This window comes from Protopterus annectens, chromosome 8.part0 (assembly GCF_019279795.1).
Source record: "Protopterus annectens isolate FY-2018-M chromosome 8.part0, PAN1.0, whole genome shotgun sequence".
Lineage (NCBI taxonomy): Eukaryota > Metazoa > Chordata > Ceratodontiformes > Protopteridae > Protopterus > Protopterus annectens.
In genome coordinates, this window is record NC_056741.1 from 225766969 (window position 1) to 225794876 (window position 27908).

The 27908-nt window shown below is 40.7% G+C and overlaps 1 protein-coding gene across 3 annotated transcripts in view; it reads left to right on the plus strand.

Annotated features, from left to right (window-relative positions):
- Nucleotides 1-27908, plus strand: part of CLSTN3 (calsyntenin 3) — a 1069180-nt gene that overhangs the window by 556307 nt on the left and 484965 nt on the right. For all 3 annotated transcript variants that reach the window (XM_044079705.1, XM_044079706.1, XM_044079707.1), the window contains exon 6: nucleotides 7211-7396. In XM_044079705.1, coding sequence (XP_043935640.1) covers nucleotides 7211-7396 — 186 coding nt within the window. The remainder of the gene's footprint in view (nucleotides 1-7210; nucleotides 7397-27908) is intronic.

Genomic DNA, 27908 nt, shown 5'->3' on the forward strand with positions numbered 1-27908 from the left:
TTCCTCTGATTAAAATGTTCAGGGTCATAGGTTCAACACTTGGGCTTGCTGTTTTTTTTTTTTATATTTATTAATGTTAAATGACCTGAATGCAGGATATGTTCGTTAAAGCACTACAATGTTTCACAGGTCAGATGGTATAGTGGTATGTTGGTGTGATTGTTGAGGACAGTGTCCTGGATTTCAGGCTTGGCAGGGCTGACTATTTTGTTGCTGGGAAGAACAAGGTCTGATGGATTCAAACTGATTAAGGCACATTTATGCATATCATACATATAATGTTATATTTAAGCAATAACCCACAGCTGGGTGTGGGTAATGCTGGATTTACCCACAGTTGGTGTGGTTTGGTCATGAGGGTAATGTCCTCATGACCATATAATGATAACCATGGGTAAGTCCAGCATTGCCTACATTCAGCCGTGGATTGTTGCTATTATATGATGACATTATTTAAGAAAAACAATACTTACCTTTCTTAAATAATGTCACTGTATCATGCCTCCATGCTGCCCTTCCACAGTTTTCCAGTATCCTGGGCCATTTCTGATGTACTGCAAATGCGTAAGGGACGTGTTCCCACACTTATGCAGTACATCAGTGCTGTGCAGAGATAGCAACAGAGATAGGGGGATCTCAATGCTTTTTTTAACATATCTCGGTATGTTATACGAGTTGATGAACTCATATAACATAGTGAGATATATTAAAAAGACATCAGAGATCTTCCTTTCTCTGTTGAAAGGAAGATCTCGATTGCATTTTTTTATGATATCTTGCTATGTTATATGAGTTCTTCAACTCGTAACACATAGCGAGATATATTTGTAAATACAATGGAGAACTTCATTTACCCATTGCTACCTCTGCAGACTGAAAATACAAACAGGTGATATACAAATGGAAATGGTCCAGGGGGTCTATATTATAAAATAGAATTTTATAAAGTTCGAATGTTATAATATCAAACCAGTTTTGTCGAACGCTGAAAATAGCAAAGGTGCAGGACACCGAATTCTTTCCCAGGGAAAGAATTCGGTGAGCCGTTGGTGGGGCTTCGCTGTTTTCAGCATTCGATATGTTGGAGCATTACGGGTTGGGTTCAGGTAAATGTGCGATTGTGTGTAGGTTAGGCTTAGGGGGCAGGTTAGGTGAGTTAGGGTTAGGGAGTGGGTCAGGTAAGTGTGCGGTTGTGTGTAGGATAGGGTTAGGTGGCGGGTTAGGTGAGTTAGGGTTAGGGCGCGGGTGAGGTGAGTGTGCGATAGTGACAGACCTTAGGGTTAGGGTCGGGTTAAGGTAAGTGGATAGCTAGTAGTATATATAAAGTTTAGTTTAGGTTTAGGTGTAGGATTTTAAGTGTATGTGTGTGGATTGCTGTTTTTTGTGTGTGTTTGTGTTGTGTGTATGCTTCTCGGAATAGCGATTTTTTTCCCTGGGAAAAAAATTGCTATTCTGACTGTCCAATGTTTGCAGATTTCGATGTTTAGGGTTCGGTATTATAACATTTGACCTTTGTAGATTTCGATGTTATAATATAGACCCGGTCCAGGCATCCGGACCTTTTTCCATTTGCATACTCTTGGATTTACAATGGGCATTCTGTTTGGGCTGGCCAATTAGCATACTCATTTTTGTATGTTAATGGCCAGTCATTGTATAATGTAACATAAATATTTACATACACATTTATACTTTTACATTTACCTTCCATGATATCTCCCTTTGTGCTTTCATTATATTATATTCTTGTGTGACTATACTGTATGGGGCATGTGTGTTTATATAGGGGTTTCACATCTTTTCTACACTGACATCTCACTTTTAGAACTCCTACTCTTGTCTGGTTGACAAAAAATAATTGCTACATAATTTACATTTACTAAAATAAGTTTAGCACTATTTTCACATGATAAACTAAATTGCCTATTTTGGGACTCAAACCTGATCACAAGTCTGTAAAGCTGTAACTCTAACCACTACACTGTCATGGCTTACACATTTATTTATTTATTTTATTTATTTATTTAACATTTGTTGACCGGGAAAGTCTAACTAGGTTCCACAGATCCTGTTTTCAGCGGAGGCCCGGGGAGAAATGCTCCAGAAGCATGTCTTTAGAATGTGGGAGGAAACCGGAGTACCCAGAGGAAACCCACGCGAACGCAGGGAGAACATGCAAACTCCACACAGAAGGCACCCCAGCTGAGAATCGAACTGGAGAACCTCTTGCTGTGAGGCGACAGCATTAACTGCTGCACCACTGCGCCGCCCACCACTGCTTATCTATTTTCATTTAACTCCTATGGGATGTTTAAGCCGTAATGTACACACCCACTTAGCTACACTTAGAAATCCCTTAGGGCATTTTAAACAAGGATATATTATTCTTATTTTCTGTAGGTTATGAGGTGTGTATTGTGGTGTAACAACTACTTGGGACTGTGTTTGTGACATACTGCAATGATTGGGCTTTCAAGATTCTATGCGTGTTTCATGCAGATGCATGACATGTTCAGTATAGGCTTCATGTATTTTGTGGGGCTGCGGTTGTGCTTGTGTACACTTGAGGGATTTATCCCCTGTTATTTGTGCATTAGCACACATTTCCTGCTTCTGCATACTGAGATAGAGGTGCCCTATGGCACTTTAGCAATACAGGGGGCCCTGTATTACTTTCCAAGTGCCGTTTTTCTTTCAGTGTCCACGGACACTGAAATGCTCTGTTTTGCATTTCGATATCCACAGACACTGAAATACTGGCATAATATTAGAGCTAAGCTCTAATATTATGCTAGTATGGCTTCAGAAGTGCCGTATGGCACTTTCTGAGCGCAGGGGGCGTATTTAGTCTCTGTGCACTGCACGGACACACCCCCTGTGCTTGCACACATCGTGTCCGTGTAGAGAGTTCAGCAGCGCACCTTCATGAATATGCAAGGCGCATTGCTGCTCTGCATGGACACGAACCTCTCCGTGCAAGTATAAGCTTATTCTTGCATGAAGATTTGTGAATCCAGGTTTATATCCCTGAATATGAACAAGTATCTATTCATACTTTAGACTTCCTTACCCCCACTTCCTTACCTTAATCAGTTTTTCTTCCCTTGAATCTCTATCTAAACATATCATAACCTTGCATTTTTCTCCCACTTCATATTGTAATTCCTGTTTGTATTATACTAACGTACCTTTAATTATTATAAACTGGCTTAAATTTCTCTAAATATTAAATCATCATCATATAACATATCTACTCTTAGCAAAGCTTTCACATTTCTAATTGGGTATAATTATTTAAATTGTAGATGACTTTGAATTATTTTTGAAGATTATAAAATTATTATTCTTAAAACGTTTTTGTAATTCTTTGGAGTTTTTCTCCCCTGGTCACTGCTTTAAATGGGCACCTACCCAGTCGGACTTTCTTTATAATAAAATGTCAATTAAAAAGCAATAATAAATACGTGGTCTAAAGCTTAACTATCATTAAATCACCACAAAAGTGATGTTATAGTATATCGTATATGTTCACAAGTGGACAAAAGAGTGCCCCAATAACAAAAAAAAATAAAAGCATACTTACAATGACAGAAGTAATTAATGAATGCAGTTGCATTGCACACATTAATATTATGTTACAGACCTTCTTAACTCTAGAGACACATAGAATCTGCAGCATATAAGCAATGTCAGTCGACAATTAGAGATGTGTTATTCAAGATCATAAATAAAATCACATTTTCTTATCATAGTCACAGAGCCACTGGAGGAAGCAAAGGCACCATCAGGAATGCACAGGCACACTTCCAAAGGAAATGCTGAAATTTCTATAACCTGACATTCATCAGTACAACATCTCTGTGTATCTTTCTTTGCCTACAAAAGATGAGAACATCAAGTATAAACAAGATTAAAAACAATCCTAAAATGAATAATGCAAACATAAATTAAAATAAAGGGGAACATTTGTAGAGTAAGATGCTCAGGTGAAGGTAGCTTAGCCAAAGGAACACTATGGGTTGAAAAGATCAAGATGCCTGAAGAAAACCCTTAAGGGATTTCCCTGTTTCACCCCAATGCACAGCAGCTTCAGAATCAATCATCTCAAACTGGAGGTGCAGGTGATATAGCCCTCCTGTGTGGGGGAGATGCTTTGCTCTTAAAGAAAGCCACTGAGCTTCACAACACTGAAGGGTAATATGATACTGTCCAGTATCATATGTGGGCTTTGGAATTATTAGTTGCATGTTATATTTCCATAATGTAGCACTGCATGCTGACATTTCTGTGCATTCAATGTGTGTGTGTGTGTATATATATATATATATATATATATATATATATATATATATATATATATATATATATATATATATATATATACATATATATATATATCGATATATCTATATATATATATCTATATATATATATATATATATATATATATGTATATATATATATATATATATATATATATATATATATATGTATATATGTATATATATATATATATATATATATATATATGGGTCCCCTTCACATGGTTGACATTTCATAAGGTCAAAGACCATATGGTCGAGACCATATGATCGACTTTTGGAATGTCGACCATGTGCAACAGGCATCTCCGTACAGTGCAGAATAGAAAGATTTCCATCTTCTGCATTGTAGCGTGATCTCAGAGTTGGTATATTTAAGGTACGTGGGGTGTGGGGAGTGTTCCTGCCCCCCTGCCACTAGCAATGTGAAGGCAAGTGATTGTTGTGTTTTTTTTTTACATGTTCGACATTTCAAAAGTCGATCATACGGTCTTGGCCATGTGGTCTTCGACTTTATGAAATTTCAACCAGGTAAACTAGACCCATACACATATATCTATATATATATATATATATATTTATATATATATATATATATATATATATATATATATAGAGAGAGAGAGAGAGAAAGCGAGAGATTTCCCTGCTCCATTTTCTATCTTACTCGTTGTGCAGTCGGTCTTGCTTCCCTGCATCAGTGCTTGATTCTGGGATATCTTTTGCCATCTCGCAGCAACACGAAATTATGCAAACACTAAAAACTGATGTATCCTTTTTCAGTCTGCATACTCTTACAGTTCTCTAAATGTTTCAGACAGCTTGGGTGATGCCTGGTCATCAGCAGCTGTGCATGTTGTTATAATTAATTCTGAAGACTTTGATGGTTTGTGATCCATATAAAGCGCAGAATGCTTCATCATATGAGCATAATATCGACTTAATTAAGAAAGCGCACCTTTAAAGGTATGGTAACACTGTACCTTTATTTGTACTATTACATTCCTAGGGTAAAAGAGTAAGGATACAAAAAGGAGGCGTTCTGACATAACCAAGATTACGGGTGTAATGCAGAAGCTGGGCAAAGGAGTAGAACAGATTTTCATATGATAACCCCATTTAGCCTTTTCAGCCACCAGTCATTTGTCTCGTAGAATGACTTTTGTCTCATACTTCCTATTTGCGTAACCACTCCACTTGACATATTAATTTTAATAGCTTACTAAACATATACATAGTTCACATGTAGCATTTGAATGGTCACTTGACACTGATACTTTATGTGTAACATGCTTAAGGTGTGAGATATTACCTACTGCTGTCACCATGTATGAATATAAAGAACATTTTTACATATTCTTAATGTTTCACAAAGTAAGTAACTTGCAAACACCTTAAGAGATTTAGTTTAGAAAATGTTGCTTCTGATGATGGACGCTTGATAAATGTTCAGATGTAGTTCTCATTTCCTAGTGATATGATAGTAACTTGGTGTCGAGAGAGTTTGGTAAGGGTCTTCATTCATAAACTAAAGTACTTGTAGACGTACTAAACACAATACAACTGTACTACTTACTTTAGCAAATCGTAACTGCTAATTGTTTCATTTTTCTTATCTAATTAGCTTATACAAAGTTTAACATATGAAAGTAAGGCTCAGTAACCTTTTTACCAAAGTAAGTAAATAAAAATTTAGAATGTGTCTTGTAATAGTTTTTGGTTTTTCATAACTTAGAGAAAATTCTTTGGCATTTAGTGAAAGGGCATGAAAACACCGGTGGGACTGGCAGTAATATTCAACATACAGTTGCTGAAGTATTTTATTGATAAAGTTATTACCACTGAAAAGTTTCTATATTATGTTTGTATGCAATAAATCTTTTCACTTCAGGAAAATTATATGGTATCATACAATACATCACAACACAATGAACTATATTACTGACAACACATTTAAGTACCATATATAGTTGTAAAGATGCTCATAGGAAATTATAAATATGCATATGAAAAAGCTGTGCAATTTTCATATTTTTAGTATTTCATATATCAAACACTTATTAAATATTTTATGGTATCATATGAAATGTTACATCACGACAGATAAAAACTGCTACAGACTTGTTACAAATAGCATGTATGATTTCTGAGTTATTAAAATTTGTTTGAGCTTTTTTTTTTACACATTTTTCATGATTTTAGTTCAGAATGAAATAAAGCAAAGTACTTTTGATTCATTAATACACAACAAGAGATAATTTTACAGAGTATAACTTTGCAATTTATTTAGTCAGTAGTGATTATAGTCTGGAGATACTGACATTGGCAGCATAAAATTGTATATGCTTTGGACAGAAAAGCTTAAGAGTTCACTAAGTATAACAATCAATGTTAGCCATGCACAGAGGCAGTCCTGTAATATAACTTGGTAGTGCAAAATATACTGACATTTTTGCTATACATAAATCTCTGATTGTAGTCTGTGGTAAATAGGTGTTGATGTAGTGGATCACTAGTATTGTGTCTCATTCATGTGATACTAGCTGTATCAAACCAAAAACTTTTTTTAATTTTACATTCACAAAATTAGTCAATTAGTTATTCCTGCCCCTGCCCAGTATATTATGTTACTTGTGTCATAGATATGAAAGGTCATATTGATATGAAGCATTTTAGTGTTTTGTAACATTTTAAACAAATCATGATCTTAACTGAAAGGATAGCATAAGAAAACTTGCTGTTTGTCTGTCTTAGAAAATGAGTGTCTCTCACCAAATAAGAGTAATTTTGTGTAGGAACATTCTTTTATAAAGACAGATCATCTGAACAATTGTTTTTAGTATGTTAAACATAAAACTGTTTATTTTACTTTCTTTTCTGTTTTTCAGGTTGGAATAAGCGAATTGAGTATGTACCAGGGACTGGAGGACTCCCACTCTTTCCTAACATTCGGCTGGAGACCTGTGACGAACCTGTCTGGAACATACAAGCCAGCATTGAACTGCAGACCAACCATGTCGCAAAGGGCTGTGATAGGGATAACTACTCTGAGAAATCTCTACGTAAACTTTGTGGTAAGTATTCATACAGAGGTATGATGGAACACTAGAGTCATCCCTCAACCATTTGATACAAGGTAGTAATGACTATGATACGAGAACGTTGTTGCCAGTAAACAGCTGACCTTGTCTTCACTTTGCAGATTACAATGAACAGGAAAATTGCAATGAACAGGAAAGTCAGTCTAGGTTTGCAAGCTCACTTATACAATCAGTAAAAAGAAGGTAAACCCTCAGTAGTGTGAAATAATTGGTTTTACCCTTGCTGTGATGGTTAAAAACTGTCATGTAGTATAAAACCATTTTGGTAATATTTGAAAAGTCAGGACTCATGCTATATGCAGACTAAATGGCCATAAAACGGGCTCACATATAGTAAGTCTAGATGCCATTTCTTAGAATATTCCCTTTTTCTCCGTGATCTCAGGGTTGGTATATATATGTTCAGGGGGTGTGACTGGCTCACCCCCATATGGGATTGTGTGCATGAGGGCTTGCCTCGCCTGCAAAAAGACATTTAAAGGTTCAGAGGGTACTAGCAACATTCAGTACTTTGAGTATGTTGGATATCTAGTTTGCAGTTCAGCAGACAATGTGATAAAGTAGAGGTTTACTAAGTTCGTCTAACCTTTTAATAATACCAGCATGGGGGGGGGGGGGTTAGGGTCAAAAGAATGACCTGGTCAAGATGCGCAGTGTGCACAGAGTGACTACTGTCCACAGCTGCTGTAATCTTTACAAAAAATGTACTAGGTTCAGAAGACAGGACCTGACCTTCACAAAAACAAATCAGTGTGTGGTCTAGCTCAGCCAAATTGCCTTTGCCTACATAAATGAGTCTCATTTCATTCACTGTCACATGTGCCACCACTACAAAATAGTTGTCTGGTTTAAGAAACCTTAGTCCCTTGTAACATCATGGATCTTGGCAGTGGTAAAGCAGTGCACAGTCAACTTGCTCTTTCTAGTCTGTTAGGTGTGAAGATTGTATACCTAACTACAGAATCACCTATGGTTAAGATACTTTTTGTGTGGAAGCAAACATAGTGGACCTTATAGGCTTAGACCTGTTTTTCAGGTGACTCTTGATGATCTGTGTGAAGAATGAGGGAATAGGGAAGTAGTAGGTGTACCGTATGCTGGAGGCTGAGATGTTTTGGAGTGTGATCTAGGAGGTTCTGGCAGTTATTTTCTTTAAGGTCTCAGCATAAGTTATTGTTTTAGTAGTGTTTTATGATTGATGTTGTGCTGTGAATATATGATGCTTACTGACAATCGGCTGATGTTAGATGTTTGCTTCAATACTTATTAAATATTTATATGCCATACAGGTTGTACTATCAACTGGTAGAAGCAGTGAATAGTTGGTTTGAGTAGGTGAAAATTAATCCATTCTTTCCTCTGCATATTTTTTTGTGCAGTCTAATATTTCCCTGCTTTCTACATCCCCTCAGTCCTTGTATGTGTCACTGGATTTCTGACAGAAATCCATATGCAGATTTTTTTCTCTGCAGAGAAAGAAAGCCTTTATCCCCTATCATACATATAGAGCTCCTGAATGCCGTTTAAAATGCATCATCCCAAGGGTTTTAGGCACGGAGAAATGTTTGCTGGGATTGTCTAATTTAACTTCAAGTGATAGCTATAGCAGTAACATTCTTTAATTACCACTGTTCTGGAATCATTTTTTGTGAAAGTTCTACAATGATCCGATGCATTTTTTCTTATGCGGCCTATACTACTTTTCAGTGCTTCCTAAAGATAATAAGCAGTGCAGAAAGCACCTATGAGCAAGTGATCTATCATGTCCTCTTTTAAATTCTTTCAAGCTTTTTTATCACAGATCAGCATCCCTCTTGAACACGAGTAATAACCTGTTATATTTCATAGGTTCATAGGTTCATAGGTAGGTACTAGGCTATCTGCCCAGTTTTCGCCATCCCATTGATTAATTAACTGAGCCTCTGTCAAGAAGAGCCAATGAAGTGATCCCAGGGGTGTATTTTCTGTTACCCATCCACTCGTCAAGGTTTCTCTTGAAGAGTGTTAGTGGGGCTCTGCCTAATGTAGTTAGGAATTTTATTCCAAAGCATGGGGAGTATCTGTGACAGGATTCTATCCCTCCAGCATGTTCTATTTATTGTTGTGGCGAGGTTTAGCTCACTAGAGCGAGTGGCTCGCAGAGACTTGGATTTCTTTAGGTGGAGCATGTCCATCAATTCTGAGTTGGACATGGCTTTGTAAGTCAGGCAGAAATCACCTCTGAGTAAGCGATATGCGACTGAGTGCAGCTGGAGTTTTTCCAGTCGGGCTGCATAGGACATATGTTTGAGGCCAGTAATCCTCTTGGTGAGGTACTTTTGTGGTTTTTCCAGCTGTTGGAAGTGTCTTGTGAGGTACATCCCAAATGGGGCATTGTACTCTGTGATGGGTCTGATGAGTGAAGAGTAGAGAGGCACTATAACCTCTTTATTTCTAGATGCGAACCCTTTAGTAATTAGATGGGCTACATAGAAGGATTTCCTAATTACTTTGGCAATATGATTGTCAAAGGAGAGATTACTATCTACCTGGGTCCCCAGATCTCTTATTACCTCTTCTGTATTAAGGGGGCTGCCACCTATGTGGTAATTCATGGGTGTTTTGTTTTTACCAGAAGGGATGACTATGCATTTTTTGGCATTTAGCTTGAGACCATGACTTTGACACCAGGTGTCCGTCTCAGTAAGGCCCTTTTGGAGAATGTCTGTGTCAGCCAGAGAGTCAATTATGGCTCCCAGTTTGCAGTCATCGTTGAACTTGGTTAGCCATAGTCCTCCTGTGTTTGCCTGTACTTCTGAAAAGTATATGCCGAACAGTAGGGTTCCCAGGACCGAGCCTTGTGGGACACCACTTGTGACTGGTTTAGAGTCGGACCTGGAGCCCGCTATTCTTACCATGTGAGTTCTGTCTGTAAGCCAGTTGGCAACCCATCTCATGACGTAGGGGTTTATGTCCAGGCTGGTGAGTTTTTCTATAATTCCCAAGTGGGGAATGGTGTCAAAAGCCTTGGCGAGGTCAAGGTAGGTTGTGTGAACTACCTTCCCCTCATCTATGGCCTTAGTGACTGTCTTGAAGAAGTCAACCAAGTTTAGTAGGCATGGCATGATCTGCCCTTAACAAAGCCGAACTGGGTCAGGTCAAGTGTTTGGAGGTTCCCAATGTCTTTGTTAATGAGTTCCATGATGATGCGCTCCATAGTTTTGCAGACCAGGCTAGTCAGGCTTATGGGGCGATAGTTACCAGAGTCAGTTGTGGCCCCTCCTTTGTGGAGCAGAATAACCATTGCTGTGCGCCATTCTATGGGCACATAGCCTGTGGAGAGGCTGAGGCTGAACGGTGTGTTTAGGCGGGGGGTTAGTTTGTTCTGTAGTTTGTGCAAGACGCAGCCTGGGACACCATCTGGCCCCACTGATGCTGTGCTTTTGGCTTTTGAAAGGGCTGTTTTCACCTGAGCGTCTGTGATTTCCAGGACACTACACTTTTCCGGGATTGTTGTGTGCCCTTTTGGGGGTGAGAGGGGGGTGAAGTTTGCACTGAATCCATCTGCCTGGATGTTGGCAATATCAGTGGGTTCAGTATATTTTGTGCTATTTTGTACTAGCTCAGAGCATATCCACAAGTTGCCACTTAGATTCTTGATATAGCTAAAGAAGGCTTTGTGGTTATCTTTCAAATCCTTGGCTATTTTTCTTTCAAAGTTAACCTTGGAGGATTTTATGAGGGACCTTAGTTTCTTACTGATACTGATCAGGGATGTCTTTCCTTCTTGGGATTTACTTTTTTTCTGAAGTAATTTCCTCCTTCTATTGTATAGCCTGTTTATGGTAGGGGTCCACCAGACTAGTTTCCTTCTCTTAGGGGAATGAGTCTTGGTTTTGCTAGGGATGGCACAATCCATGCATCCTTGAAGGTGCTCATAGAGTGCATTTGTAAAGGTTCCTGCATCTTGGACACTGTTATCCTTTAGTGTGGGGGCTGTGAAACTTACCACCTCTGTCTTAAGTAATGTGAAGTTTGCTATAGAAAAGTTTTTCACTGTGATTTCCTTGGTTGGAGGTGGTGGTGTGGTGTGGACATCCAGAATGATTAGTTTATGGTCTGATCTAACCAGTGACAGGTTGACCTCTGGTGTGGAACACCTGTCACCCATGTTGGTGATGACCAGGTCAAATATGTCTTCACCTCTGGTAGGGGAGTTTACCAGCTGATCCAGGGCATTTGAGTTGATAAATTCCAGGAAGTGCTGGACCTGGGAGTTTGTACTTGAGTAGTTTTCCCAGTTAATGGTAGGGTAATTGAAATCACACAATATCAGGGTGTTCGGTAGGACCTTCATGTTTTCCAGTGTCTCCAGAAAGGCAGAGTGGTGGTCCTGGGTCATGGAGGGTGATCTGTAGCAGTCCACAATTTGCATTGCAGATTTTTCTGATGTTAGTTGCCCATGGATGATCTCAGAGGTATCATGCTGCTCCACTAACCTGGATGTGAGGGTATCCTTGATGAATATGGATACACCCCCTCCTTTTGTGTTTCGGTAGATGTTCTGTGGCCGAAATGTGTGGTATGAGTTGTAGCCCAGTAGTGCTGGGGTGCTCTGTGAAGCCTTGAACCAGGTTTCAGTTACTGCACAGATGTCAATGTTCTCCATACTAAGGAGTGCTTTGAGCGCGCGCATTTTGAGATTTAAACTCCTGGCATTGAGTAGCATAACCCTCATTTTTTTATTTGTGCTGTTTACGGAGGTGGGTTTGACTTTTGAGCCTTGCCTAAAAAAGGCACTATGGGGGCAGCAAGAGCCTTGGTCAGTATTTGAAAGCCTAGGGGTGACAGGTGCCAGCAGTCTCTTGTGAAGCAACAAGGCTTGTCGAGCATGTCGTCCCAGGCTGACAGACACTGGATCTCCTTTGAATGACACCAGAAGTTTAGCCAATTGTTGAAATTGATTATTTTTTCTTTATACTGCAGTATCATTCTTGGTGAGGGCAGGATGCTACTCAAGGTTAGGGTCCTACCTCCCTGGGCTACATGATCAGAAAGCTCTTCCATGTCTCTTTTCATGTAGTCCAGAGAGGTATGTCTCAGGTCATTCACACCAACAATGAGAGTCATATTTGTACTTGTTCTGGAGTGACCTGAGTGCTTGTGTGATTTGGCGGATTCTGGCTCCCGACAGGCAGCTAACAGTAACCTTCTCTTTGTCCAGCCTATTGAGTGGGACTTCAGTGTGCCTGACTACAGAATCACCTATTACTAGTGTGTTAGGTATGTTATTTCACCTTAAGGGCTGTGATTGTGTGGCACACTGATTTTGTGTTTTATGTGTTGTCTGGTTTGTGACAGGAGGTGAAGGTTTTTAGGGTGTCTGCTTTGGATGTCTGTAATGCTTTTGCAGGTTTTTATTTAGAGCCGCCGAGTATGATTTTGTGTATTTATGTGTATTTTTTGCCAGTGCTGGTTTAGTATGTCTGTGTGAAGCTGGAGGTGTGGTGCAAGTGTTAAACTTCTCCTCATGACTGCCTATTCCAGTCTTGGGTGGAGAGAGCTTAGCCTCCAATTTAGCTATATAATTGCATCTGTTGCATATGTTAATGTTTTGTGGTAGGAGGAGCGGGTTGTCTGTGTACATGAGGCAGTTGTAACATTGCCTCAGGATACCCAGGTACACCAGCTGGACTGGAGAGTATACCTGAAATTGCCCTTTGGTCATACCTGAATAGTAGGGTGAGCTGCTTAGTCGCTTGGTTGGTGAGGGGTGAATAATGAGCCTTGCCCTGCTGGGCAATCAAGTGTCGGGGTATATTAGTGCTTGCTATTAGGTCTGAGCAAGTGTTGGACTGTAGGATGCTTTTTAAGTGCTTAGGTGGAGAGTTACACTACTTTCAAGGGAAAAACGTAAGAGGAGACTTGGTGGAGCCAGGATAAATTTAGCCCTAGCTAACCGGCACTTCCCGGACGTGCAAAACTGTGCAAACATGTTTTTTACAGCAGGGAAATGAAAGCGATAGAAATTAGCCCAAAATGGCTTATAATCTTCTAACTTCTGGGCTGGAACCACTCCTCAAGGGACAGATGGCTGCTCAAAGCTCCCTCTCTCACAGGTGAACAGAGAAACCTCCCTCTATCCAAGTAAGGTATGGGCAACTCAGAAAATTGTAACATAGCCCTGAATTTAGCACTAGCCTGAAAAATGGACTGTACTAGTTTAGAAAGGTGGGAAACAAGGAAAAGTTTTTTTTGAAAAGATAAGGCAAAAACAGTAAAACATACACTTAAAACAGCTTTAAATGACTACAAACAGTAAAAAATACACTTAAAACAGCTTAAAATTACTACAAAAAGTAAAAAATAGACTTAAAACAGCTTTAGATGACTACAAGCAATCAGAAAAGGCTTTTAAACAAATTACCCAATTAACCAGTAAAAAAAATCTCAAAACTGAGCCCTGTTCCTGTAGTCTTCAATCAGACAAGTTCTAACTGCACACTCCTGCCACTGGGGTGCAGGGGAACCTTCTCCAAAAAAGAAGGCCTGGATTAGTTCTCAAGTTATTCAAACAAAGCTAGATTCAGCAGGCCTGGATCTAGTCTATGCTACAGCAAACAAGGTGCACCAATTTCAGAAACAGTTCAAATATGCAGGCCCTATAAGCCTTTAACCAGAAATTCACAGCTCAGAAGGGCAGAGTCCAGCCTCTCCTCCCACAAGAGTGCAGACCACTAACCTTGTTAATGTAAAATAACTGGCCTGAAACCCAAGTGTTTAAACCAGAACTAATACACTTTTAGAATAGCAGACACTGAGCCTTCAATTAGCAGTTTCCAACTTAGAAGGATGTAAGCTACCTGTCCTGCCACAACAGTGCAGACCACAAACCTTCTGAATGTAAAACAACTGGTCTGATGCCCAAGTTCTTAAACCAAAAGTCTTAGAATGATAGCTACACTGTAATCAGGTTACTACCAAGCAGTAATAAATACAATTGAATACTTTTAAGAAGGCCTGGATTAGTGCTCAAGTTATGCAAACAAAGCTACATTCAGCAGGCCTGGATCTAGTCTATGCTACAGCAAACAAGGCGCACCAATTTCATTAAGCCTTTGGAGATATTATCCTGAAACTTGACATCATACTGGTGTTGTTCATAAGGATGTCCACTATGCTTGACATGACTCTTCCTAATCTTTATTTAATTTTAATCCCTAGTTGGTCATCAAGACTATCTCTACAGGGTGCCTACCCAATCAAGCAGAACTCAAAAATCATTCGGAGTCAAGTGATAATTGTTTTTTTAATATACGTCAGTATTCTCTTATTGTGCTACATATAACTCCGTATAATTTACAAAAGGGGTCAATTCTGTACAAATTGCAGGTGCTGAGAAGAGCACTCTTGGCAAACATCAAAGATTAAAACCACACTAATGTCATGAACTTCAGTCGTGCCCACACTTAGGAGGAATTATACTGGGATACATATCTGGGTATATAGCAATCCCAAACACTATTTAAGTTAGATATACCTACATCTGACACTTAAGCCTCTCGGACAACCTCAAAGGTGGTAGTATTTGCACTGAAATGTTTCATCCACTGCCTGGTACCATAGCAGATCTGGTGCACTCCAGTTGATGACTAAAAAAAAAAAAGTTGCACTCCCAATTTAAGGAGGATGCCATCTTCCATCAGTTTCTTTGCTCTTCAGTTCAACAAAGTATACTTCTCAACTGTCCAGATTTTTGCAGAATGTATAGATTTTTGCCTCATAGTTTTGGTCTGTTCCTCATAAAATTTTGAGTTTTCTGGCAAATCACTGAGGACTGACATCACTAAATAATGACATACATTTGAGTTTCAGACTTCATATCCTTCAGAAAATGCATGCTAATATAAAACATGTTATTCTAGCAACTTTCTAAGTCTATAAGTACAATATTTAAAATCTGTCCCAGGTAGGCTACAAAGGAGCTATGATTTGAAAGACAAAAACTTTTCAAAACTGCAGCCACTTACTGCAGCTGATCTCACATGCTTCAGTACTGACAATAATTTAATTTCCATACCAGCATTCAGAAGTGCCAGTAGAGAAATAAATACTGGTGCTGCACTACTACAGATCTCATCCTCTAACAGCTTGTACCTGAGCAACTGCTCCATTTACCCCCAGCCCCACCCCTGATGCACTTCTATGTTCATAAGTCAGATGAACAAGCTCAAGACTTGTCTGCAAAGGATCATGATTTTCAGATCTCATGCTGGAACAGTGATCCAGTAACTTCTTGAAGGTGTGGATTGAGGGTCTGAATTTCCCTTGAGAATCTTTGAGTTAGAAAATGGCCATGTTTCAGAGCATTTTTATTAAGGATAAACGTTCACTTGTGTTAAGGTCTTGTCTTGGCATTCTAATCAAAGGATTTCAAATAATATCAACTTCTTTATTGCTCTGTATGGCAATTATGGATCTCCACCTGAAAGACTGCAAGACACAGAAATGAGAAAGAATTTCTATAGTATTTGGATATAAGACATGCCTTGAACACCTTAGTTCCATTTGTGATATTTATTTTACTTTCTCCATTTGCACCATGGCATGTGAACAGGATAGAGAACAGGAAGCCATATTCCATAAGTGGTATGACATAAACTGTATAAAGGAGGACAATTTATTCACCTGGCATAGGTCTTGAACCTCATGGAGGATCCACTGGATAACATCATATGATTATTAGAAGGCAATGGCTTTATCAAAATTAACATTGTCTGCAGCTAATCCAAGATCTTCAACTATTTTGTCACATTTTAGCTGTTTCTCTTTAGTTTCATTTAATATTTCAGTCTACATATTTCATCTAAACTGAAATCAGCATAAACCTTACTTATTCTAAACTTACAGATACAACAATCTATTTTTGATGAATTGCTGTTTAGATGCTTACCATAAAGTGTTTAAGTAATTCAAGTGATCGTATTACTATATGTTGCTTCAATATTACGCTTTATTCCAGTTCAGTCTAAGTATCTGTATTACGCTGGTACAATATCAAGATAAACAAGTTTATGCTGACTCGATCTAATCCATGGCTGCACGTGCTGATTCCACACTTATCCATAAGGAAAAATAAATCTCCCTTCCTAACAAACTACTGCATTACAAGAAAACTATGCATTTACAAAGTAGCCGCCAGCCAAGCTGATCAAAGTTTTTCATGAGCCTTTGAAAAAGAATGCTTTGCCAGTGCATCGGCTGTCCATGAATATGCATAGCACAAGCAGTTGCCCCAGTATCACATAATATTTGTAACTTGCAGTCATGCTGCTGTCTGGTACTGTATGCTCATGTGAAACCCTTGTGGCATAAGTGCATTGTATGCAAACCTACACCTTTAAAACCAAATTTAATTTTCAGTAACTGCAACATTTTTGTCACTGCTATAACTGAGGTTAGATACGGTAGTACTGGATGAAGCCTAATAAAAACACTTTGTTTTCAGGAAAGGGAACATCTAACAACATTCATTTCAAAACATTCATGTGAGAGCACTCTTTGTCCACAGTGGTCCTCTTCCCTGTAAGTGTCTCACTACCACTGCTCCTGAACTCAGCACTTTACAGCTTGTTTAGACTTCCCAACTATTTTTGGAGGTTGTAAAAAACTAAACAACAATCAGAAATATAACCTGCATGATGTTCCTTCCATCTTCATTCATATTTAAAATTGATAGCATCAGGTGCTAACAAGTAATACCATGGGGGTGTCTTACTCTGGATTCATGTACCTCCCAGGTGAGAAGCTAGATTATTAGGAGGTGCAAGCATGCAAGTCTGGGTCTAATTTTAGGAATGTACCTGTCCTTAGCACCTTTTATAGCCTACAGTTTCTCAGACATCCTGTTCCGACATGTGGTGACAGTAGACATGTTAACCCATTTTACTATCCCCTAACCTAGCTCTGTTATACAAACATAGTCTCCACTGTCTACACGAACTGGACAGCTGGAACCAACATGCCTAGTCTACACGAAGGATAAGCTAGTATTTAAACTGATGTTTGCAGATATATACAGGCATTTGTGCCAGAATAAGAGGCAATGAAGAACAGAATGCAATTAATATAGCAGATAACAAAGGTAAGAGCACAAGTGGCCAATGTCTTTCCAGACTAACCATATATGAATAAAGGCTCAATGTCTTTCTTTTGAAATTTCTTTATGCATCTATCATATACCTCTCTGACACTCTTAGCATGCTCCTATTGGTAATTATGTATACACTCTATCTCTTTTTGTTGCCTAATAACTCTCATTTCTTATTTTCACACATCATCAATTCTTACACTTTATCTTTTCTGCCTACATAATATATTCCCTTATGGTGTTTAATTTATATGCTATGTCATATACTACTTATTTTATACCTTATTAGTGCATCAATGAGTCACTATAATCACTGTATTTCCTCTAATATCTAATCAACTATTGTAAACAACTTGCTTTTCTCTATAGGCCTCCACTGAAAATGGATACTTGTGACCCAGCTGGACATCCCTAGTAAACAAAAATCAATCAATTAAAAAATAAAAAAAGAAATAAATCAATCATATCGTGTCATGTTTGGAATGTGATCATGACAAGTCAGATTAATGAAAATGTGCATGAAGCGCAGTGATTAAAACAAACCAGTTAAGTGCCAGAATGGTGCACGACCTGACCTTAACAAATGTTAAGCACCCTCTGCTTATGTTGTTAAGGTCAGGTCTCATGCTAAGCAGCAAAATCTGCCTTTACTGACTAGCAAATGATAGCGACAGAGTAGAACATTTGATGTTCTTCGTGTTTCACTGTTGCAGTCATCACATGTGGGTTATCCTGCCAGGGGTAGCCCTCAGTTGGCCTGAATACCAGAGGCTTAGTATTTCTGCATTGGTTGCTGTCACTCCAGGACTGACGTCAAGTCCTCAGTGGTATAAAATCAGGCAGCCAACGCAATTACATCAGTCTTTCTTGCTGAGGAGCCCAAAGCAGAAGCAGTTCACATGAGTGCCGGTCGGCCGCTACCTGAGTTTTCTTTCCCGAATTGAAGTTGAAGTCTTCTAAAGCTAAGTACCCCATTGGGGGTCCTTTTTTCTTGCTCTAATCGATGTCAGAAAAAGTTAACAATTGTCTTGCCTGTGGAAAGCAAATACCACACCAAGACTTCCATTCTTACTGCATCACCTGTTTAGGCCCAGACCACAATGTCATTCACTGTCGCTTTTGTGCTTTGTTCAATGCCAGAACTATATGTCATCAGGCCCTTATTGTAGCTAGATATTTTTGCACTCAGTCCTCAAATTCTGATATGGCTTTGGTAAGCCATCAGACTGCAGATCTTCTGAAAAAACGTAAGGATAAAGACAGAGATAGACTGCACAGGTCGAAAACTGCCAACGATGCTTCCATTAAGCTAGTCATCAGTTCACCTATCCTCGGTGAGGTACTATCGCAGCCCCTGATGCCCACTTCTGTGGATTCACAGGCCACTACTGAGACCCTTTCGGAGTCCAGTATGCCGTGAGACTCTTCTTCGGCTAAGGATCCTGTGGATGTCTCTACCTTGGATGGGTCCGGAGCCGCTGAGCAGGCACCGGCTTCTGGGGAAGTACTTTGCACTGCCGATAGTTCACACAAACCGATGACTTCTTTCACATCTTCAGTTCTTTCTAAAACGACCATGTTTCTAAGGCCCAGTTATGAACTACGCCCAAAAATGTGATGACCCAAGTTCAGGCACCTGTTTCCTTGCCTCAACCGCAAATGCTTAAAATGACAGAAGATCTTATTATGCTTATTAGGGGAAGCCAGGCTACCCCTTCCAAAAAAAAAAGAGACTTGTCCCCAGTAGTTTTATCTGAGCAGGAGTCCAATGACTCTGATGCTTCTAAATATGAAGACGTGCAACCCCTCTCTGCTTATGAGGATTGTGATGCAGAGGAATCCATTCCTTCTGCCTCTCCACCCGAGGATTTTTCATTTGGTGAAACCCTTCATACTTTAAGGGAGCATTTCCAATGGGAATGTCAGGACTACCCTCAGTCAAAAAAGAGACTCAGGGGATTCTTAGATTTACCACAGCACAGACCTTTGGCCATTCCTCCTGTCCTGGATGTTGTGGATGATGCTTTTATGGAATCTAGTTTGACTCCTGACATCCTTCCTCCTGCTCCCGGGAAACCTGACAGGTACTGCAGAGTTCCTGATTCTCACAAATTCCTTTTCAAAAATCCTACTGCTGACCCAGAGGTCATCTCTCAAGGGTCTAAAGGAATTAAAGCAACCTCAGCTAAGAATCCCACCCCCTCAGACAGGGATTCCCAAGCTTTAGACAGATGGTGTAAAACATTATACTCTTGCTATTAGAGCACAACATTGTCAGTTCCACATGCTGAAATATCAGCAGCATACCATGGAACTCCTCAAACAAAAAATATCTTCCTTTCCTGCTTGTGTAGAAAATAAAGAATTACAAGAGCTTAAGCATTCTGCAAGCCAAGTTAATAAGCACACCTTGCAATGTGGCTTTGATGCCCTAGAAGCATCTTGCAGGGTAGCAGTCACTGGCTCTGTCCTTAGAAGGCATGCTTGGCTTAAGGAACAGACCTTGCCAGACCATGTCAAATCAAAATTATTGGACGCACCATTGAACAAAGACAATTTGTTTGACACCAAGGCAGAAGAGGTCTTAAAAAGATGGAAGAAAAAGCTAAATCTATGCAGACAGTTAAAGATGTTTTACAAGTCCAGCCTCCGAGGTTCAGTACGCATTGCCCCTCCAAGCACTGGTCCTTTCCAGCCCCCACCAGGCCAGTTCAGCCCAGACCCAGGGGAAGCAGACCCCCCAGACAGCAGCCCCAGGGAATGCAGAGATCTAAGCAATGGAGTTCCTCCTCTTCAAAAACAGGGAGTGCTAAGCCACCCCCTTATGGTAAGAACTCACAATGACTTTACACCTCCACCCCTTACGTCTGCCCACCTGCTTGTGCCCCTAGGAGGAAAACTCTCCTTCCATGCAAACAACTGGGCCTCTATTACCAACGACCAATTGGTCCTCAACATAGTGTCTCCGGGATACAAATTTTATTTCCACATACTGCCAACCCCAAAAGGGTTCCCAGATCTTCCTTCAAACCAGTAGGCAGACGCCAAAAAGCAAGTCCTTTCCCCGCTGTCCATAAGGGCAATACAGCATGTACCTGCAGACCAGATAGGCCAAGGTTTTTATTCCAGACTCTTCCTGGTACCCAGAAAAGATAGCACCTGGCACCCAATCCTCGAGATATCCATTCTAAACACCTTTCTGGTGATACCAAAATTCAAAATGCTCACCCTCCAGCAGCTTCTTCCTATGCTCTCCAAGGATGCTTGGTTAGCCACCCTAGACCTAAAAAAAGCCTACCTAGATATCCCAATCAGGGAATCTTGCAGGAAATATCTACGTTTCAGGGCAAGATCTATGCACTTTCAGTTCTCTGTTTTTCCCTTTGGCTTATCCACTGCTCCCAGAGTTTTCATAAAATGCTTGGCTCCAGCTATTCCTTTTTGCAGACAAAGAAATATTCAAATTTACCCCAACTTAGATGACTGCCTGATTCAGGCAGACAGTCAGAAAAAGCTGTTACAGCACCTGACCTTTGTAAAGGACCTACTGACCTCCCTGGGGTATACTATCAACGAACAGAAATCAAAACTAGTACCCACACAAAAAATTGTATTCCTGGGTGCAAGCCTGGACACAGCATCCTAGATGGCATTCCTTAGTCCAGGAAAATAAGCCTACCTGACAGGCTATTTCTCTCAACTAGCCACCAGAACCCAGTTATCCGTAAGGAAAATCCTGCAAGCTCTAGGGTTCATGGCCTCCTACATTCTACTCATTCCATATGCCAGACTGCATGTGAGGAAACTCAGTGGTACCTAAAAAGCCTTCGGTGTCAACACTCTCAAGACCTGGAAACTATCATTCCAATGATACCTTGTCTAAGGAAATATTTTCTTTGGTGGGTAGCAGCATGCAACCACAACAAGGGACTTCCCTTCTCACAACCCTACCCTGCCTAGACCCTCACCACAGACGCATCAGACTATGCCTGGGGTGCACACCTGGATGGCAGGTGCATTCAGGGCCATTGGAGCCCAAATCAAATACATCTGCATATCAATCAAAAAGAGATGCTAGCTGTTCAGCACACCCTGACAGCTTTAAGACCCCTGCTCTCCCCGGGGCCTCTACTGATCAAAACAGACAACACCACAGTGATGTGGTATATCAAAAAACAGGGAGGGACTCACTCTTATCCTCTCTGCAGGCTCAACATGACCCTTTAGCACACAGCCTCAGCCATGCAACTACATCCGCTAGCACAATTTCTGCCAGGCTCCCTAAACTCTCTGACAGACACCTCAAGCAGAAACCTGCTAGACCCACATGAGTGGCAGCTAGACCACAGAACCTTCACCCTTGTAACACAGAATTGGGGTACCCCGAAGGTGGATCTCTTTGCCTCGCACTCCAATCATTGGCTCAGCAAATTCTGTACCAGGGAACCTCACAGCAAGGCCTGGAAAGTGGATGCTCTATCCTTCCAGTGGGTAAACCTCTCAGTCTACGCATTTCCCCCTCTACCACTCATTTCAAGGGTACTGCTCAAAATAAGGGAGGAAAAACCGAGAGTAATCCTCATTGCCACAGATTGGCCATGCCAGCACTGGTACCCACTGCTGCGCAGCCTGTCACCCCTGCCACCGTGTCACCTACCTCAGATCCCAACACTCCTGACCCAGAAGAATGGAGAATTCATGCATCCCCAATTGCAGACCCTTAACCTGGCAGCCTTGCTTATTCCCTGACCTCTCCTCAAGCTGCCAGCCTAAACAAACACGTCCTAGATGTTATACGTGAAGCCAGATGCCCCAGCACTAGAAAATCCTATGCTGACAAGTGGAAAAGGTTTTACACCTGGATCCAGGCTAAGGGAGCCAAAACAGAACAGACCTCCCTACCTCTCATCCTGGATTACCGAGCAGACCTATTGCACAGATGTCTGTCCTTCTCTTCTATTAAAATTCATGCCTCTGCCATCTCTGTTTATTACAGCACAGAGCCACCTCTCTTCTCACACCCTGTCATCAAACAGTTCCTAAAAGGGGCTAACAACTTAAGACCACCCAGAAGAGCTCCTACCCCAGCTTGGGACCATAACTTTGTGTTGGAAAAGCTCACCCTACCCCCCTTTGAACGTGCAGCTTCAGCAGAGTTAAAATTACTCTCTTGGAAAACAGCCTTGCTTCTGGCCATCACTTCAGCTAGAACAGTTTCAGAGCTACAAGCACTCATGGCTGTAGCGCCCTTCATCATTTTCCATGCTGACAGGGTCTCCCTCAGGACTAACCCATACTTCATGCCTAAAGTGGTGTCCAGTGTGGCTCTCAAACCAATCCATTCATTTGCCCACCTTTTTCCCTAACCCACAAAAAAATGGGGAAAGGACTCTGCACTCTCTAGATGTTTACAGACAGCTCATATTCCATCTGGATAGGACTAAATCTTTTAGAAAAACTGACCAATTGCTAGTCAGCTTTCAGCAGGGGCAGTGAGCAAGGCCATATCCAAACAAACAATCTCCAAATGGATAGCACACTGCATCCATTTCTGCTTCAAACAGCACAGGAAACTACCCCCCAAAGGTGGTCAGGACACATTCCACCAGGGCAACCTCCACCTCTGCAGCTTTTCTCAGTGGGGTCCCCACCAGGGACATCCTGGAGGCTGCAACATGGACTTCTGTTCATACCTTCACCAAGCATTACCACCTGCCTATCTTCTCCAAATACAGGGCAGGCTTTGCCACCACAGTCTTGCAGGGCATCCTAGCCAGCCCCCAGTCTTCTTGACTGCCTCCACCCTTTACTTCAGCAACACTGAAACACGAAGAACATAGTACAGTTGTGTACACTTAGCATAAATGTAGATGTTTGAGTGTATTCACTGTTGCAGTTCTGGTCCCCCCCCCCATCCCCATTCTCTCTCTCTCTCTCTCTCTCTCTCTACCTCTCTACCTCTTCCTCTCTCCTTACAGGAAATTTTTGGTATTTACTTTCAACTGGTGGTGTTCTTCCACCATAACCTAGCTCTAACCCTATTTGGGGAGGTCCTGACAGTTGGGGCAAGAAAAACTGATGTAATGGCATTGGCTGCCTGATTTTATACAACTAACGACCTGACGTCAGTCCTGGAGCGACAGCAACCAATGCAGAAATACTAAGCCTCTGGTATTCAGCCCGACTGAGGGCTACCCCTGGCAGGATAACCCAAATGTGATGACTGCAACAATGAATACACTCAAACATCTACATTTATGGTAAGTGTACACAACTGTACTTTTCTGACTTCTGTCAGTACTCTTAACATGTCCCTAATTTCCTGTAAAAAAACTTTAATAGAGTTGCTAGACTAACAGGATATGTGTTCGCCTATGTAGTCTAAAGAATGCGAATGCTGAAACTTAAATATATGTCATTATTCAGTGACTTCAGGCCTCAGTGGTTTATCCAAAACCCACATATTTTATGAGAAACAGACCAAAAATATAAAAAAATAATATGGATGCCCTGTGAAAATCTAGACATTTGAGAGGTATGGAGGTAACTATAATGGAAACTACTTCTCTAACAGTACTCGCTTTGTGGCTTTGAAAGCAAATTATTTTTTCCCCTTTATAAGTACATGGAGCAGATAAAGCTGCATGCACTACAAAGAATTGTGATTGTTTCACTAATGATAGTCTCTAATTATGTATTCTTGACATGGACACCAAAAGTCACCTCTTGGCATTCATGTCTTAAACACATCATAAGCAGGTTATGATCAGTGAAATGATCAACTTTCTAAGTTTGTAAGAACAATATTTAAAAATTGTCCCTATTTCAGGGTCTTTGACCCCCCCCCCCCCATTATTTATGTCTTTGCCCAGATTTCTTGCCCTAAGAGGTTGAAAGGTATGCCTTTGTCCCTGCATTATTTCTGGCTTTCTCCAGATGTCTTGTGCTAAGAGGTTGAGAGGTATGTATTAGGTCAAAAGAAACTCCTCTGAGAAACAGCTGTTATTAGTATCCACAGTTATAAAACAATGATAGAAGTAGTCTGTCTGATGACATTCAAGTCCAGTCTCCTTTATGCCTGCATGAGAACTCACTGTTATATCCTTTTTCAGTGGAACATACTAAGGCATATATTCTGCCCCTCAAAGTAAATTTAAGCTGTGATTTGATATTTGTTTACATTTAACTAAAATCCACCATGATGATGCCACACTCATGTCGAATACATTTTCGCCACAAGATGAATATTAACTGGACAACTGTCACTAGTTATAAATCAGACTGTCATTACTCCTGGACTCTACTTTACAGATGCTATACAATTAGCTTAGTTAAATACTTAAACAAATTCATATCTTGTGCCAGAAATCAGCTGGCATAATGGTTAAGGTCTTCACCTCCCATGCATAATACAAGCTGGCATAATGGTTAATCTTTGCCTTCCATGCATAATGGTTAAGCTCCTTGCCTCCCATGAATAAGATACAAGGTTAGATCCTGACCTCCGGCTAATGCCTGTGTGGAGTTTGTTCTCCTTGTTTCTCTGTGGAGCTCCTCTCACCTGACAAAACATGTTTGGTGTTTTCATCTCAAACTCACTCAGAAGAGGAGTTGTGGGCAGCAGTACAGAGTGACTCTAGGTGGTGCCTAATGGGGAGAGAGTTGTACAGAGCAATCACTTTGGACATCGGCTCTAGTAAACAGCATCCCCTAGATAGGAGAACATGCTGTGAAAGGGCTAGCAATTTGATGGTGTTAAAAATGTCTCTACATAATTTGCTCACATTGATTAATGTCAATAAAATGGGCATGGCTGTTGGTTACTCTGACCTATGTGGAAGGGGTCTATGTGCACTTACTGGCTAGTGTGTGCCTGCCATAAAGCCCTGCAACCCTGCATCAATAAGCTATTGATCAACTGGTGTTCAGCGGCTAGCCAATCTGGGATTCCTGAGTGAAAACGGGATGTGCACCATGAGCTTACACTCGTATAATCTCACTGACAGGATGCAGCTTGGATGTGATGACATGGTGGTAAGAAGCCAAGATCTTCTTGCATCCAGGAAACAATATCGAAGGGCAGGACAGCAAAACCACCTGATTTAGGATCCAGAATATACTACTTGGGGGGGGGGGCAGACTAGAAATGGTGTGGGAGTTGTGCTGAGAGAGAGAGAGAGAGAGAGAGAGAGAGGCATCAGAAGACAGTGAGAGATATCATCAGAGTTAGTGACAGACTCATGGCAATCACATGCCATTGCAGGATAGGGCAGTATTCATAATCTCAGCCTATGCCTCAAAGAAGGGTGGTGATAGTGATGAAAACAATGCATTCAGACTTCAGTTGTAGGACCAAGTAGATAAAGCAGGAAAGTGTGATTTGGTGCTGATAATGAGGGATGCACATACCAGGACAGAGAGAATAGGATATGATGACTGCTAAAGTCTACATGGGTGAAGAAACAGGAATAAAGGAAAGACCATTCTAGACCTTTGTCAGACAAATGACTTGATGCTGGTGAACACATGGTCTTAACATGAGAGACAGTCACAAGATGACATGCAAGAGTGGCCAATGTACAACTCAAGTAGACTTCTTCCTAATAAGTAAAGAGCATTGTGGTAAAATTAGTGATTGCAAAGTCATCCCCAATGAAACAGTCGGCCCACAGCACAAACCTCTGGTTGCCACAATTTGCCGTGAGCAGGGTCAGAAAATGCTCTAAGGTCAACTGAGATCAGGCCGAAGACCTAGACATTGACTGAAGAGAAAGCATAAGAGTTCAAGGAATTATTCATGGTACTAGTACCTCAGGAAGAAGAGGAAATATGTGAAGTTAAAGGAAAATGGCAATGCCTCAAAACAGCAGATATGTGGCCGGGTTAGGTATGGAAATAAGGTACATAAGGAAACCTGGTGGTGGAATACAGAAGTCCATGAAAAAGTGGGAGATAGAAAAGATGGACCAGACTAAGAAGGAATACCGGTTAGCTAACAAAGAAGCTAAGTATGCTGTAGCAATAGAAAAGGACAAAGCATCAGAGGCACTCCACCAGCTTCTGGAAGGTAAGTCAACAGATGACACAAAGAAACTCTATCAGGTTATAAGGTGAAGACAAAAAGATAAAACAGATAGTCATCAGAGACTGTTGATAAGGCATGCCAGCAACACCCTGCTAACTAGTCCAAAGGACATAACAGGCAGATTAAAGGAATACTTCAAGCAGATTCTGAATGAAGAAAACCCTATAGAGGCTGTAGTGCCCCACACACAGCCTACAATGAAAGAAGAGGAGAAGCCCACCCTAGAAGAAGTAAGAACTACACTATGGAAAATTAAGTCAGGGAAAGCAGTAGGCTGAGATGAAGTCAAGCCAAACTTGATTGAGATGTTGGCTGAATTAGGAGAGGAATTCCTCCTGAGTGTAGTCATAGCAATATGAAAAGAAAAATATATTCAAGATGACAGGAGACAGAACATTCTAGTGCTAGAGTACAAGAACAAAGCCGATATCCATGACTGGGCAGTATGGAAGTAACATACTTCTACTTCAGGCATGAGCGCTGTGAGAGGACGATTGATAAATGAATAGGCAGGGCAGTAGAAAGTAAAATAGGAGATTAGCAGGAGATTAGCAGTTTGGATTCCAATTAGGATGTAGCAAAACAGATATCTGCAGTGAGAGAGGTAGTGGAGAAAAAGCTAGAAATGAGAAAAGAGTCTGTGTGTGCATTCCTAGACATAGAAAAAACAAAAGACAAGGTCACAAAAAAGATGATATGGACAATCTTGTGGTGATGGTTTAAAGTTCCACAAACATTGGTAGAATTAGTGCAGGCTATGTGGAAGCACAGAATGAAATAAGTGTGAAAACAGTGTTTGCACTCAGAGAAGGGTTCCCAGTGGGATTGGGTATCATCAGGGTTCAGCTCTGGGCCCTCTGCTGTTCATACTGGTGATGGACCATATTAGCACACTGATCAGAGAGGAGAAATTATCAAAGATGCTGCATGCAGATGATGTGGCATTACAGGCAGACTCTGAACAAGAACATCAACAAATGATAGGGGAATGGAATGCAAAGCTGAAGGCACAGGATTAGTGGCAGGAACAGAATCAGGATTTGGAGTAGCACATATGAGTAAGCTGGGCTAACACTATCCCTAAACCCCAGCCTGAACCTTAACACTAACACTAACCCTATCCCTGAACCTAACACTAAACAAGACATGAAAACCTTACACTAGCTCTGTTCCTTCCACATCCTTAACATTGAAAAAGAAATCACAAAACTCAGGAACAACTCCAATGATGTATAATGTTTAATATGTAAAAGTTAAGCTTTCAAGCATAA